General features: G+C 39.3%; 1 protein-coding gene across 5 annotated transcripts in view; it reads left to right on the top strand.

The window, feature by feature from the left end:
• LOC126376193 (titin) overlaps positions 1–17,150 on the top strand; it is a 167,808-nt gene that overhangs the window by 92,683 nt on the left and 57,975 nt on the right. For all 5 annotated transcript variants that reach the window (XM_050023428.1, XM_050023430.1, XM_050023427.1 and 2 more), the window contains one exon: positions 12,114–12,272. In XM_050023428.1, the coding sequence (XP_049879385.1) occupies positions 12,114–12,272 (159 nt within the window). The remainder of the gene's footprint in view (positions 1–12,113; positions 12,273–17,150) is intronic.

Here is a 17,150-nt window from a genome sequence, read left to right as displayed (position 1 = left end):
TAAGCTATTTTGTTTTTTCCCTAATGGGTTTGATCTTGACCTCAAATTCGTCTGACTGATAGAAAGTAAAGGTCTTTAATGAATTTCGTTCAAAATACACCTTTCTTAAAGGTACGCTTTTTTACTTGTGACCTGGCGGCTGATTAGGGTTAAAAGGTCACTCGTATTAATTACTTAGTTCGTTAGTGTTCGATGCTAAATGACCCGAATTAATACCGAGAGTTGTTTGTACAGTTACCGAAATAGATGACTAGTTTTCGCTAATTATTAATGTCAAATAGACAGATTTCGGATTTATGTTCCTTGTGTGGTTAGGTCAGGGACTTGAAATTTTCTGGTCGCGAAAGTGGTCGTAGGCTTAAATCGTACGTAAAAAAAATAATAATTATTTATTGTTATTTTTCTTGTGTGTTTGTGCAATATTGAATTTGTATTGTATATAACATGATCTTCTATCGTGTGGGTTGTGAGGTGAATTACCAATCACATAACATAACAACCTTGCAACATGATAGACTATAGATTTTTTTTCAAACTGCTTGTACGGTCATCATCATCACCAGCCCATTAACGTTCCCACTGCTGGGGCACGGGCCTTCCCTATGGATGGATAGGGAGATCGGGCCTTAAACCACCACGCGGGCCCAGTGCGGATTGATGGTTATTAACGACTGCTAATGCAGCCGGGACCAACGGCTTAACGTGCCTTTCGAAGCACGGAGGAGCTCGAGATGAAAACTTTTTTTGTGGTCACCCATCCTATGACCGGCCTTTGCGAAAGTTGCTTAACTTCAACAATCGCAGACCGAGCGCGTTTACCGCTGCGCCACCGAGCTCCTCTTGCTTGTACGGTCACGAGCATTAATATGTATACACTTTGGTACCATGTCACATTAACTTTTTTGACAAATTGAACTATAAGTCTCACTAAATGTCAAATATGTTGGTGCGACAGAGTCCTAAAGTGGGTACATTATATTGCTCATGACTGTATATCCATACTCGTACTAATGCGAAAATAACTCTGTATGTCTGTTGACCTTTTCACGCTTAAACCGCTGAACCGATTTAGATAAAATTTAAGACCCAGGAAAGAACAGGATAGTTTTTATGTGTGTGGAAAAAAAATCTGCGGACCGAAATTCAGAAGACAGATGTGAAGTCGTTTTCAAAACATGATGAACTTATTGTACACACATACGTAATCTCGTTCCTATTTCCCAACGACACTGACTTGTCATTTTTAAGGACATCCCCAATTTGGTCAATGTACGTCCTTCTGGCTCCCTCTGCCGCCCCTACCAACAACCTTCGCCTTATATACCGCTTTCGTAATCCTATTATCCTTCATCAGCCTACGCTTCACATACTTGCGAATCAGATAGGGTAAAGAATGTGCCCAGGTGAAACCGTGCCATGGTGTAAATAATACCAAAAGGTTTATGAATGTTTCTTTAGGAAATATTTCTAGATTTTTTCCTACTTTTTCCTTATTGTCCCGAATCATGCGAGGAACGAATTAACGTTTATGAAATGCACATAAATAACGTAAATTCTACCACAGTATTTGACTGTAAGTAGGGTGGTGTTTATGGCAGGCAATACAAGTTTCTAAGAGTTTTTTTTTAGGATTACAAAATTAGGATTACGCTTGCCGAATGTTGTGTCTAGATGATTCCAAGGTTGGTTTTCCGGTCAAGTAGTTGATGCCACAAACTCGGTTCGATTCCCGATGGGGACATTGTCGAAATCACTTTGTGAGACTGTCCTTTGTTTGGTAAGGATTTTCAGGCTTGAATCACTTGATTGTCCGAAAAAGTAAGATGATTCCGTGCTTCGGAGGGCACGTTAAGCCGTTGGTCCCGGCTATTAGCCGTAAAAACACCTCCACCAACCCGCAGTGGAGCCGCGTGGTGGAGTATGCTCCATACCCCCTCCGGTTGATTGAGGGGAGGCCTGTGCCCAGCAGTGGGACGTATATAGGCAGTTTATGTAGTTGATGCCATAATTATACAGTAAATCTACAAAAGACTAAAAAAATATTCAAATAATTTAGGGGGAAAAGTGCAGGGAGTTTTTTTTTTAAATAGGTATACAGTTAACTGAAAGATTCAGCGAATCTGCAACAAAAAGTTTTATAAATTATTCTGAAAAACAGGAACTGGATTTAAAATTCCGATCGTTTGGTGTTTTTACAGTTTTAAGGTCGGTAACGGTATCAGGCGGAGCGAAACATTCTGCTAACTGTACTTTGGCTAGGGTTGCGGTGAGTACATCGCTACTTTAACTTGCGAATTTATTTTTTTATTTTTGTCGCGATTTTCTTCTTCTATCGTGTGGGTTGTGAGGTGGATTATCAACCCCATCAACCCTGGTGTCAGGGTTATTATTGAGCCGCCAAAGGTCCCTGATATGGCTCATGTAACCACTACTTACTTACCTCGGTAAATAGTAGCCGGGACCGACGGCTTAACGTGCCTTCCGAAGGACTGATCATCTTACTTTCGGACAATCAGATGATCAGCCTGTAATGTCCTAACCAAACTAGGGATCACAAAGTGATTTTTGTGATATGTCCCCCTCGGGATTTGAACCCGGGACCTCCGGATCGTAAGCCCAACGCCCAAACCACTGGACCACGGAGGTCGTAGCGATTTTATTATTTTATAACGAAATACGAAACAGGACTGAGAAGTAGATATAATGGAAAGACTGATATAAGATAATATGTTTAGGGTTCCGAATCTCAAAAGGGAAACGGAACCGGGTCACTTTGTCTGTCCGTCTGTTCATCAAGACCTTATTTCTCGGTAACGCGTAGAGGTATCGAGTTAAATTAACATTTAATACTTATGTCTATGGTCCCTTGTTGCTGTAATATAATCAAGCATCTATATCAATGACCACGATTTCTGCAGACACCTCCTAATTTGATTTTAAGTTATATCTGTCATTTTCTTATCCGCCGAAAAGGAAAGGGACGGACGATTGTCAACAAGTTAATTTTAAAATGAATGAATAACCCGTGCGAATAAAATAGGCCTGGTATGCAATCCGTTTGACGTGCTGTCTACTTAATTCTGTCGGGTTATTGGCCGATGTACAATTTTTAGACGGTTGTTTTGGATTTCTGCTTAAAATTGACGTGTATTCCATACATTTTATGCCTGTCGATTACCCGTCTCTTTCTTTTTCAATCGATTAGAGTATGACAGGTATAACTTAAAATAAAATTAGGTGGCGTTTGCAGAAATTAGCACCGATGCATTCCAAAGTTATAGCCATTTTTAGCCTTATTTTCTGATACATTTCGTAGGGGAACTGCAGACAACCTCAATCTAGTTCATTGTTATTATTAGATCTATCTACGGACAGATTATAAATAAGCGGTCACAACGTCATTAATCGGAAGGTTATCGGCAAAGGTAACCCGGTTCATACAGCCACATAGTTGAACCGTGCTTCCACAAAATGTGTTGAAATAAATAATTAGTTACATTTTAATGGAAAATCAAGATCGGGAGCCGTGGTAGCCTAAATGGAAGAACGCTCGACTCGAGAGGTCACAGGTTCGAATCCAGCACGTACATAATGGAAGTATAATCATGTTTAGTTAGAAGGATAATAATTTCGGGGTCGAATCGTCTACAATTTACTACTCATTTGAAATATGTACCTGCTTATGACTATATAACATGTATATATATCATCATCATCATCAGCCCATTAACGTTCCCACTGCTGGGGCACGGGCCTTCCCTATGGATGGATAGGGAGATCGGGCTTTAAACTATCACGCGGGCCCAGTACGGATTGATGGTTATTAACGACTGCTAATGCAGCCGGGACCGACGGTTTAACGTGCCTTCCGAAGCACGGAGGAGCTCGAGATGGTCACCCATCCTATGACCGGCCTTTGCGAAAGTTGCTTAACTTCAACAATCGCAGACCGAGCGCGTTTACCGCTGCGCCACCGAGCTCCTCGTAAGTAGTATATGTATGCATGTACATACTTACGTAAGCAGAGACTATGGAATTCCATTTGCTTCGATCCTGACACACTTCTCTTGCTTCTTTGGTTTTATGACTATTTAAATAAGTTTATAAATAAATAAATGTCTAAAATAAACGATTTTCTTTCTTGACTCTATGAGATGGACATGTAATTATTTACCGCCGACTGCGACAAGATTACCGTTGTCTTGTTTTTGTTTTCTAATTACTACCTTACTTGTAGACCTGCCCACCCCAATTAAGAGTTACAGGCGCGAGTTTATGTACGTATAATAAAAACCTTAATATCGTTAAAGCGTTTTATCTCCAATATACCTTTGCCAGGAGAGAGCGAGAAACAATTTAAAAAAAATAAAAAAACATCCAAAAAAAAATATTAAAAAAACTATATTTTTTAATTTTATAACGCCTTGGCTTTCAACAACGGCTAATGGTGGCGAACAGTATGTTCGTAATTAGTTTTAAATCGATTCCGTATACAATAGCCTCTTTATCGGTTTGTTATTATTATTCTACAAACGAGTATTTAACTACTGGTTTAATATTATTATAATCAAATATAAACAGCTTGCTTATGTCGCAAGACTTTCAAAACTGATTGTAATGTATACAATACACACACCACACACACACACAAACGCACGCACGTACGCGCGCACACACACACACACACACACACACACACACTCGTGATCTTAACACAACGTAATTATCATAGATAAACTTGTTGAAGGTCAACATTTTTGAATCTACGTCATTTCGCAAGGACTTATGGCTCGAGGAGAAGAAACGTTCTTTTAAATCAAATGTATACATTACAAATTATTTAGTAACTAGAGAAACACATTTAATACCAGGCATTTTTATCATTTAGGTAATCATTAATCTTATAATAAGCTTTTTTACATAAAGTAAGCTTCACATGAGCTTTAAATTTATTTTCTGACAATGTCAAATACTTGTAAAGACGTATACATAGCCCCAAAAATGATGAAGGAACAGAGGTCCTAATTTGTGATATAATGGTAAAACATACATACCATTTTTCCACCGAGATAACCAGAGACTGTGGAATTCCATGTGCTTCGACCCTGCCACACTTCTCTTGCTTCCTCCACATTCATCAATCGTTTCATACACGCACGCTGGTACAGAGTAGATCGTACCTTTTAACGGTAGAAAATATTTGGAAATACGTTTGAGAATTTCTCTCTGTTGACTGTGTGTAAGATTCTTATAAGAAATCGGCTTAATGACGATACATAGATCGAAGAATTTCACATACACGGGAAGAGGACCCACTGGTGTGGTTAACATGCTCGTCCCGGCTTCACAAGAGCTGCGGGTTCAAGTCCCGTCCGAGTCAGAAATTATGTCGATTAAATTTTCTCCTTAGAAAGAAATCCGTTACAATATAAATAAACCTAAAAAAAAACAGTGCAAAAAGTAAATTCCTTAACCGGTTTCCTTATCCACACTGACCACCCGGCGAAACAGAATGGCCGCCATTGTAAAATGACAAACAATGTGCGCAGACGCATTGAATTGAACATTGTATTATTGTTATACTTTAAGACATTGTTGAGGTGACGTAAGCCGTTAAGAAATAAGAAAAATACGTATATACCTATGTCGGGTAGGATTCTGGAATAGTTTGCTGGACCGGTCCGGATTTCGGTGAGGGGTCTAGTTTAAGATAAAAAAAGATTTTTTTATTTGCCACAAATGTTGTGTAAAAGATGTTACAAATAATAATGACCGTGTATTTAAATTATGAAATCATGCAAAAATTATAAAAACATTACAATTTATTCATCATTTTGTCTGTCTTTCTTAAAATGTAATCATTAATAAAGTGAGAGCCCTCAGCGACCCATATGTCCGGCCAAGTATTTAATGCCATTTGCGGCAAATCTACAATAAGTCATGTAAAAAACTTATTATTTAATCATTAACCAAGTAAGGGCCCCCGATCATGTAGTCACTTGCAAAAAATCATCATCATCATCCCATTAACGTCCCCACTGCTGGGGCACGGGCCTTCCCTATGGATGGATAGGGAGATCGGGCCTTAAACCATCACGCGGGCCCAGTGCGGATTACAAGAAATTTACAATAACTACAAGAAAGAAAGAAATTTACAATAACAACAAAAACTTACAATACAAGAAATAAACATAAAATTGCTATTCAAAATTCTAGATTAAGTAAATTAAATTCATCTTTTTTGGGGTTATGTATACGTTTTTACAATAAAATACCAGATAATATTTTAATTTTGTCAGAAAATAAATTTAAAGCTCACGTGAAGCTTACTTTATGTAAAAAAGCTTATTATAAGATTAATGACTACCTAAATGATAAAAATGTCTGGTATTGAATGTGTTCCTCTAGTTATTAAATAACTTGTAATGTATATCCTCATTGGTTTTTAAAAGATGTGTTGCTGTTGCAGTTTCTTGTCATTTCTTCTCCTCAGCCATAACACCTTGCGAAATGACGTAAATTCAAAAATGTTACATTGACCTTCAACAAGTTTATCCATGATAATTACGTTGAATAAATGATTCTGATTTCTGATTGATGGTTATTAACGACTGTTAATGCAGCCGGGACCAACGGCTTAACGTGCCTTCCGAAGCACGGAGGAGCTCGAGATGAAAACTTATTTTTTTGTGGCCACCCATCCTATGACCGGCCTTTGCGAAAGTTGCTTGACTTCAACATTCGCAGACCGAGCGCGTTTATCGCTGCGCCACCGAGCTCATCAAATGCAAAAATCATAATGATCAGTAATTGGGTATTTGATTCGGCCATAGATGAAGGAATTGGCGGAGAGAAGAGAGGAATGGCGATTACTCCACCAACAAGAGCGCAGCTCTTAAATAGAGAGAGAGAGAGAGAGAGTAAACCGTCACTCTTTCAATTCTATCAGACATTATTATCTTAAAAATTACAATATATGTAGTTAATTATGTAGAATAAAAATGGTCTTAATAAATACAATATGAAAAAATACATCTCATAAAATCGATTGATGAATGTGGAGGAAGCAAGAGTAGTGTGTCAGGACCGAAGCAAATGGAATTCCATAGTCTCAGCTTACCCCGGTGGGAATTAGGCGAGAGTTTATGTATGTATGTTTTATTTATTACTAGAAAAACAAATAGGAATCCCTACTATTTACTCTTAAAAAATAAATATCTACTCGTGAAAAGCCGGGAGGGGCCGCTAGTATTTCATAAAGAGGTTAAGTTATATTTGGCGAATTAATATACTCGGTATTTTCATACTATGCGCTTGCGACCTCTTTCCGTCCACTTTCTAATTGCAATCCGTGTGTGCATAGCACTGATTTATTGATTACTACCTTGCTTAGCCTGATACCTATTTTTAGACTTGTCAGTCTAGAAACTGATAAAATATTGATTAGCAATTTAATTAATAACCTTTATAACGTTTCATTAGTCCGTTTGACGTGAGCAAACTTGTTAAATCGAGTTTTTATTTTACAACACTAGGTTGGGTGCTTCGAAAGCCACGTCAAGTTATACTAGCCCAAACATGTCCACTAAACCGTAGTGGAGCAGCGTGGTGGAGTACGCTCCTTACCCTATCCGGTTAATTGAGAGACGCCTGTTCCAGTTTAATATTACAACAACCCACTCAATCTAAGTCAGACCTAAATCCATAACAAACTGCACCGCTGCAATATATGCGCGTACGCCGGAAACTTAGCATTACGGCTTCCAAGAACGGCGCAGGCGCAACGTATATCACTTTTACTTTCGCGCGTGTGGCCGCGCAGATGATGCAGCCTATTTATGTTCTGAGAGGGATTACTGAGGAACTCGGGAGGGATATTATTTGTAGCATTAGATACTTACACTCACTCACTGTCAGGTACTGTGATCCTGTGGTTCACCGGCTTGCTTCTCAATCGGAGAGCGCCGGTTCGAACCCCGGTATCGGACTTGCACCAATGAGTTATTAATTTATCTTAAGTGCAGTTTTCACTAACACAGTTGGCTTGACCATTATAGACGGCGATACGGCTCACTATCACGTTGGTCTAACAGGCAACTCCATGAAGCATGGGTAGTTTGTTCATCATACGATGGATGTCCTTCTAACTGTACTAATCGTGAGCTTATGTTAGTAACCATAAGATTTTGTTTGCTTAGTAAAGTATATGAACCCAACTGACTTTAACGTCAAGGAGGCATGAAAATACCATATTTTTTTTTTTACCTTTGGTAGGTTTGCTCTTGACACAAACTTGCCCGAAAGCATTGACGAGGCCTAAGATGGAGCAAGCTTGCCCAGAAGGTCGATGAAAGATCCATGCAGGATAATTTTTTGCTTCAATGATACTGTCACTGTTAATTGTTTGCAACTTGACTAAGCCCCTGTTCCACACGCATTGACTTTCATGGTTACTTAAGTATTTCGAAATGGGCCCGATATGGATCGACATTATTAAGAGTTGTAGTTCACTAACACGGCATCTTTTTATACATAACATAAACTGCCTATATACGTCCCACTGCTGGGCACAGGCCTCCCCTCAATCAACCGGAGGGGGTATGGACCATACTCCACCACGCTGCTCCACTGCGGGTTGGTGGATCTTTTTATAACATGTGTTTTTCGGATTGTGTTAGTCTACATGGTGTCGAACATACATACATTATTCATTAGTGTGTCAGTTATCAGTTTACGGTTCATCACTTGTGTACTCATATTTAGAACATGAGCAACAAAGCTGTTGCTGCAGGCTACACTAATGATAAAGGACTGTGAGTTCACACACATGTTGTTGTAGCTGCATGTATGTTGTTGTTGTGTTAATTTTATGCGATTCCCCCCCCCCCCTCCCACGTATCAACCCCCGCACTATTCGTATCGCGCGCCGAATTTGATTTCCCTCACCCCGTCATTAGTCTAAATGAGTGTAACCCACTCAGATACTAGGTAATCTCAGTGATCTGACGATCAGTCAAACGATTTAAAAAAAAGGAGAATAGTTACTTTTTATTCTCTGCTATTTAGTCAGTTATTTAGATAAATTACGACATCAGTAGGTATCGGCTGGCCTGCCTGCGTGGGCGCAGTTCGTCGTGCGATCAATTACCACGAATCGATGTGTACTCTAATGAAGTGCGTGTTGTGCTTAACAATCGTAGTGTTTACTTTATGTATCATTCATAATTATTATTGGTATTACGATCCATTAATGTAAATACCCGCAGTGGCGCAGCGTGGTGGATAATGCTCCATACACCCACCCTCCGGTTGATTGAGGGGAGGCCTGTGCCCAGCAGTGGGACGTATATAGGCTGTTTATGTGTGATGTAAATAAATATGTCTATTGCTTTTAATTTTCTTCTGTCCGTTTTATTACGTGATAAGTTAATTTAAGTCATAATTGGTCTAAAAAAAATACATGGGACAATAACCCGACAGAATTAAGTTTACATCACACGTCAAACGGTTTACATACCAGCGAGATACCTATTGGATTCACCCGAGCTATGCATTCATTCCTCATTATTTTTAAAGTTAACAGCTGTCAATCAACCGTCTTTTCCTTTTCGTTGGATAAGAAAATGACAGGTATAACTTAAACTTTGATGATGTCTACACTACAGTAACCAGCACCAAAGTTCTCAAACCTTTCAATACTTTCTGAAAAATGTGAAAAATAAGAGACATTAGTTTAAAAAAGTGAAGCACAGTTTTATACATCCTTATTTACCACTTAGTAGGTAGACAGACCAGTTTTTATGATGTTTTTCTCAGAAGTCATCGTAAAACTCTCGAATTTCAATAGCTACCTCATGACTAATATAGGATCTGAGTCATTCATCTCACGCAAAACCGCAAATTCGATTCATTAACTATTCCAGACAGATATATGCTCAAGTTTACTTTTAAACGTATGCTAGTATGGGAATTTTCTGCATAATTGCTTTGTTTTCTTCTACATAGATAAGCGTTTGACCAACGTTGTTTACCATGGAAGTGAGATTATGTTCAATAGTGGACTTTAGATATATCACTAAATAGTATAAAACAAAGTCGTTTTTTCTGTCCCTACATATCCCTATGTGGATGAGGAGCTCGGTGGCGCAGCGGTTAACGCGCTCAGTCTGCGATTGTTGAAGTAAAGCAACTTTCGCAGAGGCCGGTCATAGGATGGGTGACCACAAAAAAAAAAGTTTTCATCTCGAGCTCCTCCGTGCTTCGGAAGGCACGTTAAGCCGTTGGTCCTGGCTGCATTAGCAGTCGTTAATAACCATCAATCCGCCCTGGGCCCGCGTGATGGTTTAAGGCCCGATCTCCCTATCCATCCATAGGGAAGGCCCGTGCCCCAGCAGTGGGGACGTTAATGGGCTGATGATGATATCCCTATGTACGCTTAAATCTTTAAAACTACGCAACGGATTTTGATGCTGTTTTTTTTATAGATAGAGTGATTCAAGAGGAAGGTTAGGGTGGAGAAATACTGTTATTTTTGAGGTTGGGTTTTTAATGTGATGCCGTAAATAATTTATTTTTTTCCTCGGTCGCTAGTATCTGATAAGACTAGCTAGTTAAATAGATTTCCGTTAGAAATAAATTGTGCCTTTTCTCTATTTATGTTGTTGTAATGTGTTTCTGTGTGATCCTGTGTACAATAAATTATTAAATAAATAAATAAATTATGAATTAATTAATCCTTGTCGATGTTGCCTTCTCCATTCTTGTCTATCAAAGGCCAATTCTTATGACTTCTTTATAAGACACGACGTTCGCTTTCTCTTTAATCTATTCCATGTAAGCTCTTCTTGGTCTTCCCCTTCTTTCTTAATAAAATCTCACAATAAACAGGCTAGTTTCCATGGCAAAAATATGTGGTCTAGTAATTACTTTAAATAAATCGAGGTTTTGTTGAAGAAAGTTACATCAAAATGTGTTTTTACAAAAAAAAAAACATTTTGCGGTTTCCTTGGCGACGATATATCGTAGTGCAAATGTCGTAAGAAACGATTCAAAACACAAAAAGACACACAAAAAACATGGCTACCGGTTCAAATCAGCTTTTTGCTTTGTCTAATAAACTTGTTTGTTACATTTTGCCGTTCCCGCGCATTATAATATGGTATAAGTAGGCATGTACCTGATATGATTATTAATGTAAAAGAAACGTTTGGAACAAAGTACCCCCGCCGGCGTGGTGGACGATTTCCCTCAATCAGCGCTTATCGCTATCTCGTTAATTCTTTCAAATATTTTTCCTCTCAGATGTCGCCCTGAGCCGAGGTTCGCGCCCAACTGGGCACCCTCAGGCCTGTTGTCTAAACGTTGTACCGGGTGAGAGCCTTCAGCGCTCTCCATTTGTCCGGCAAATCTACAATAAGTCACGTTAAAAAACAAAAGGTCTGACGATATGTACTATGTTGAGAACATATCAACTATACTTTGTAAATATAACACAAACAACACATTCAAAACCAACTTATCGAACCGCGTAAGCTACAATACTTTAAATCCGTTGTTTTCTGTATTCCTGTTCATATTATTTACAATTCTGTATATTCAACAAATGCGTCATCCGTGGCTGCTTCCCTATGCACCTAGCCTGTTTTAATCTAACATTCTATTCATTGGATGCATCACATTAGTTGCAGTTATAGGATGTCGTTATTTGCATTGGACTCGACACGTAACGAATTTACCTTATTATCTCTGAGATGTAATTATCTACTTGGTGCACAGAATAAGGAATAATACTACGTATAGAACGGCAACTCTCCGCTCCCCACCAGCGGCTGAGCTATGTTTACCTCACCGCCCCTCGGTCTTACTTTAGTATTCAATCGCGTGGCGTCAGGCGTCACACACACAGATGCGCTTGTACGATAACGTCAATGCGTAGTGTCTGTGTGAATGAGGTTTCTTGTATTTATTTAATATTTGGGAAACCAACAGCTCTTAACAACTATAGCAAAAATTACACACTTAAAACTAAGCCAATAACAGGTTTCCGCCTATATAAACCTCCTATGTATGCCAGTATGACCATAGCATTGACTCCGACTCCTCGTGTCTTCCAGGCCCGGCCAGACGGACCACGGGCACGGCGGCGGGCTGGCGTACGGCGGGAAGCCCACAGCTGGGGCGGTGGTGCAGCCTCGCGCCCCCTCCACGCCATACCAGTACCCTCCACTGCGCCTGCACCAGCCTGGATATGGATCTGCTGCGCTCACATACAGGTCAGCATCATATCTCATACCACAGTAGAAACCCGGGACCAGCCTTGCAATTCTCAATCCAATTCTCAATTATTTATTGCATTCCATGTAGTACAATGGGGTGTTACATAGGGATAGGAACTAAAACATGGACCCTGTAGGGCACAGCAACGTTGAAGGGAAGAGAGGAACTGTTTATTAAAATTAAAACTTAAAGCTCTGACCACCAACCAATTAGTTACCAATGAGTTAGTAATTTGTTTTAGTGCAGTTTTCACCACCTATCACGCTGGTCTAACAGAAAGCTCGGTGAGGTTAAAATTTAGTTTTCTGACTACCCCAGTTGGGATATAGTCGTGAGCTTATATTATAATACTGCAGTGAAATTATTCGAGGAGTACAAAAGCAAAAGGAAATCCATAGTCTCTGCTTACCCCGGTGGGAAGTTAGATAATGTTTATGTGTGTACGTATGACTAGAAAGAAAAATTTCGTAAAATTTATGAAAATGGTAGTGCTTTTTTAATTATTTCCAGTTCCATACTACCGTGGTCCAGTGGTTGAGCGTTGTGCTCACGATCCGGAGGTCCCGGGTTCGAAATCACTTTGTGATCCCTAGTTTGGTTAGGACATTAAAGGCTGATCACCTGATTGTCCAAAAAGTAAGATGATCCGTGCTTCGGAAGGCACGTAAGCCGTTGGTCCCGGTTATTACTTACTAACGTAAGTACGTAGTTGTTACATGAGTCATGTCAAGGGCCTATGGCGTCATAACCCTGACACCAGGGTTGATGGGGTTGGTAATCCACCTCACAATCCACAAGATAGAAGAAGAAGTTCCATACTTTTGCGACGAAAAATTCCACTTTTTCATGGTCTGAATCATCTCACAAAGTTTTCTTTACGATTTACGATTACGAAAGTTTTCGACACTAACACTCATATCGTTAACATCCTGTATACATAACCCGTTATCAACTCGTCTTCTTAAATATTGAAATCTTTTCACACATAAAGTCTTATGGCGCCATAAAATCGTAGCCACTCAACATTGTATCTATACACTGGCTTAATTATCATCTTCCGCTCATAAGAAAGTCTGCTTTTAATAACATAGTTACTTCAATTAGGAAGTGAACAGCGTGGACTTGTTAAGCTTGTCGATTGTTGTTATACAATGTTCAGTAACGCTTGTCGCTATGGACACACTAGGGTCGATTAATTCTCAGAAATAACCCTTTATTTCTTCTCAGACGACGCCCTGAGCCGACTATCGCACCCAACTGGGCATCCTCAGGCCCGTTGTCTTAAATTTTGTATCGGATGAGAGCCCTCAACGCTCCCCATTTGTACGGCCAAGACTACAATAAGTCACGTGAAAAAAAACAAACAAAAAAAGGTTAGATTGAGGAACCATACCTTCAACATTTTTAAGGGAAATACATGATCTAGCTCGAGTGCTAAGTTCATTTTGCGATGGATGTACCTCTGACTACCCCAATTGAGGTTTTTGTCGTGAGCTTATGTTGTATAAGGCTGTTTAAACACAGCGCAGAGTCAAGTATATTCGTAGTACGTATAGTAATTATATACTATGTGCTAGCTATAACCCCAGCCGACAGGTGTCTTGTTGGACATCCGCATTAACCGGTTCCTGCGCTTGCGCATATTGGCGTCGCATGCGCGTCTCAGACCTCGCTTCTCTAGTGAAAGGCGTTACAGGTTGGGTTGAGATGTACGACCTATAAGTGGTTAGACGGGATCCCTGGACTGGGGGCAGATAAAAACTTAGATGGAATTTAGCTGCAATTATACCACACACCGGACACTTCGTACAAAAAACCTCGTTTTACCCAGACACTACGCATTGACGTTATCGTACACGCGCATCTGTGTGTGACGTCTGACGCCTATGCGATTGAAAACTGAAGTAAGACCGACGGGGGTGAGGTAAACCTAGCTCAGCCGCTGGTGGGGAGCGGAGAGTTGCCGTACTAGTAGTTACGTAGTTCCTTATTTTATGCTCAAACTCATAAATATCTTTATTGAGTAGATACAGAGATTGTAATAACTTTATGTAACACCTTTTGTATACCTGTATTCACAAATAAAGATTTTGATTTGATTTGATTTTTGATTTGATAACGTAGTTACACTTTGAACATGGTAGCATTCCTGTATCCCCAAAGGGGTAGGCAGAAATTTTCTCTTTCTGAGTTTCCCCAAGAGCGGGTAAGTGCTATAAAAAACAAAAAAATATTTGACATTTGTTGTAATTGCGCACTTAGATTTGTATGGCAAATGTCAAATTGCAATGTTTCTTTGTAGACGAATTGCTTTAATGCGGCCTGTTTAGTCCCCTTGGTAAAATTTACTGGTTATCTCTACAGGAATGTCGTTAAAACCGACAGAGGGAATGAGTAATGTTGGTCGTGTTGGGATATCAAATTTTCTTCTTGTAAAAATGAAAAAAAAAAAAAAAACATCTTTTAAATATTTCTTCCAAAAGCGACTCACACTTATTAATTTTCGATAAACACTCCAACTTGTTGACAGCACAGCAGATCAGATTAAATAGGTTATTAACAGACAGACTGACGCACGCTTCTGAGAATACGACGAAATACCTAATCGTACGAACCATTTTTTTTATTTACAGGAAAAAAATAAAATCATTGCGAAAACATGTCTGAGTATTACATGTAGGTGATTTTATCGGAAAGTTACGCTTGATTATGTAAATTACATTCATTTAAGTTATACCATTTTAAAATAATTTGACATTCCATGCGTGCCAAAGGATAAAAAGAAACTTGCTTGTTTGTTTCTTTGCTTGTTTTTGTTAAATCTCGGTGAGGCGTGGGCCTTATATCATCTTGCGATGGATGTATATTGACCAAAAGGTTCAGTAAGATCTACTCTGAACCGGCGTGAGTGAATGAAACTATTGATGAATGTGGAGGAAGCAAGAGAAGTCTGTCAGGAGCAAATGGAATTCCATAGTCTCTGCTTACCCCGGTGGGAAATACCTTTGACTACCCCATTGAGATATAGTCGTGAGATTAATAAGACTGGAAAGCAGGAGCATCTATGATCCAGAATTCAAACTCATAAATTCAAATTCAGTGGTTTAGTGCTCGACCCGGGAGTAACAAACAGAAATAAGAAAGACTGGAAAATGCATTTACTATATCCATTCATGAATATGCAATGCAATAAACATTAATGAAAGACATTGATGATTGAATAATTACAAATACACAATTACATTGTACAAAGCTATGTCATTAACCTGTAATACATGATAATGTCATGATTGAATACTAATTTGTTTTTTTTGCTGGGTATTTCTAGAATAATGTCTTATTAATATGTAAATAACATACTGACCCCTTTAGTATAATATAGACTGACCAGTGCGAGAGAGACAGATAGTCCCCGCGCGCTCCCCTTCTCTCCTTAGCGGCTTACAACCACGGCCAAAGCACACTCCGGACGCAGACGCTACACATTGACGTTATCGTTCACACCCATCTGTGATGTCTGACGCCACACGATTGAAGACTAAAGTAAAGAAAGTGAGAGGGGGTTGGAGGGTACGTTAAACCTAGCTCAGCCGCTGGTGGGGCGAAGTGTACGTAATATTATTCCTTATTCTATAGCCAAAGTAAGACCAAGAGGGGGTGAGATCGGCGCTCCATACGAATAGGTGCGGGGCGGAGTTCTATACGTAGTATTATTCTTTATTCTTTAAATTTTAAAAATATTTATATCTTATTTTATTATTCAGTCTACTTCAGTATTTCGAAGACAATTCTTGTGATTGTTATGCGTATAAATAGGTACTCATTTATTAATTCATTCGTTCATTCTTTATAACGCAGTTTATTGATGTTTTTAAATGTCATCTTTGCAATAACAGTGATAAATTATAGCCAAACTTGCCCTAGCATCATTCCAAGTCCTGTTTCCACCCACTGTTGGTGATTCAGACATGGTTTCCTGTTTGTCTGACTATCGAAATGCCTTGTTTACTTTGTCGGATTGTTTTGAAAATAACTTGTGTTTAATATCTGGCAGTTATTGCCCTGAGTTTGCCCTGAGAAGTTGCGAATTGACCAATTCATTCATTCATTTCCGGGCATTTCAGGATTTGAACGAATATACAATACTGATTACATAAAGTCGAATTCAGCAGTTACCCGTGATAATACGATGTAAACCCGTGTTGTTAAATGGAAAACATCGCTTTAAGCGGTAAGGCCGCTAATTGTCTTTCTTACCATCTCCTTAGTGGTAGCGGTCCTTTATGCTTATCTCCAAGTGTGACTGCAAGCTGTCATGGTGTCTGCGAGTCTCACGGAATAGAAGAATGAGGTTGGAAAGTCTCTAACGCGCATTTTGTACGAGAACCGCTGTCGCCGGTTCAACCCCGCTGTATGATAACTACGGTAGCTCTACTGCTTCTCAAATTCCATAGCCACTTTACCAATATATATTTTATGTGATAGCACAATTTTATCATTACGTTTCGTAAGATATTGCATACAAAAGTATTTTTTGATAAATAGCCGATCACACTAAGGTTTTTAGCTTTCCTGTGATAAGGAGGAATCTCCTTTTTGCTGGTTATAATGCATAAGACGACCTTTTAATATACTATCGCGGAGCTCCGTGCATCGTAAGGTTTGCGGACGAGTGGAGTGCAAAGTTGAAGTATGATCTATTTGCTCATACTTGTATGGTGCGCGTTTCGCGCTCACTTGGCCCTTCCAACCTCTTTTACTATTCCGTGGTGAGTGTCATAGCCGTTAGTCTGTCTGTCTTGTCTAATACTTCCAATACGTACAGTCATGAGCAATATAATGTACCCACTTTAGGACTCTGTCGCACTAACATA

The sequence above is a fragment of the Pectinophora gossypiella genome, chromosome 20, assembly GCF_024362695.1.
Source record: "Pectinophora gossypiella chromosome 20, ilPecGoss1.1, whole genome shotgun sequence".
In the NCBI taxonomy this organism is placed as follows: Eukaryota; Metazoa; Arthropoda; class Insecta; order Lepidoptera; family Gelechiidae; genus Pectinophora; species Pectinophora gossypiella.
This window is presented reverse-complemented; position numbering and strand designations above follow the sequence as displayed.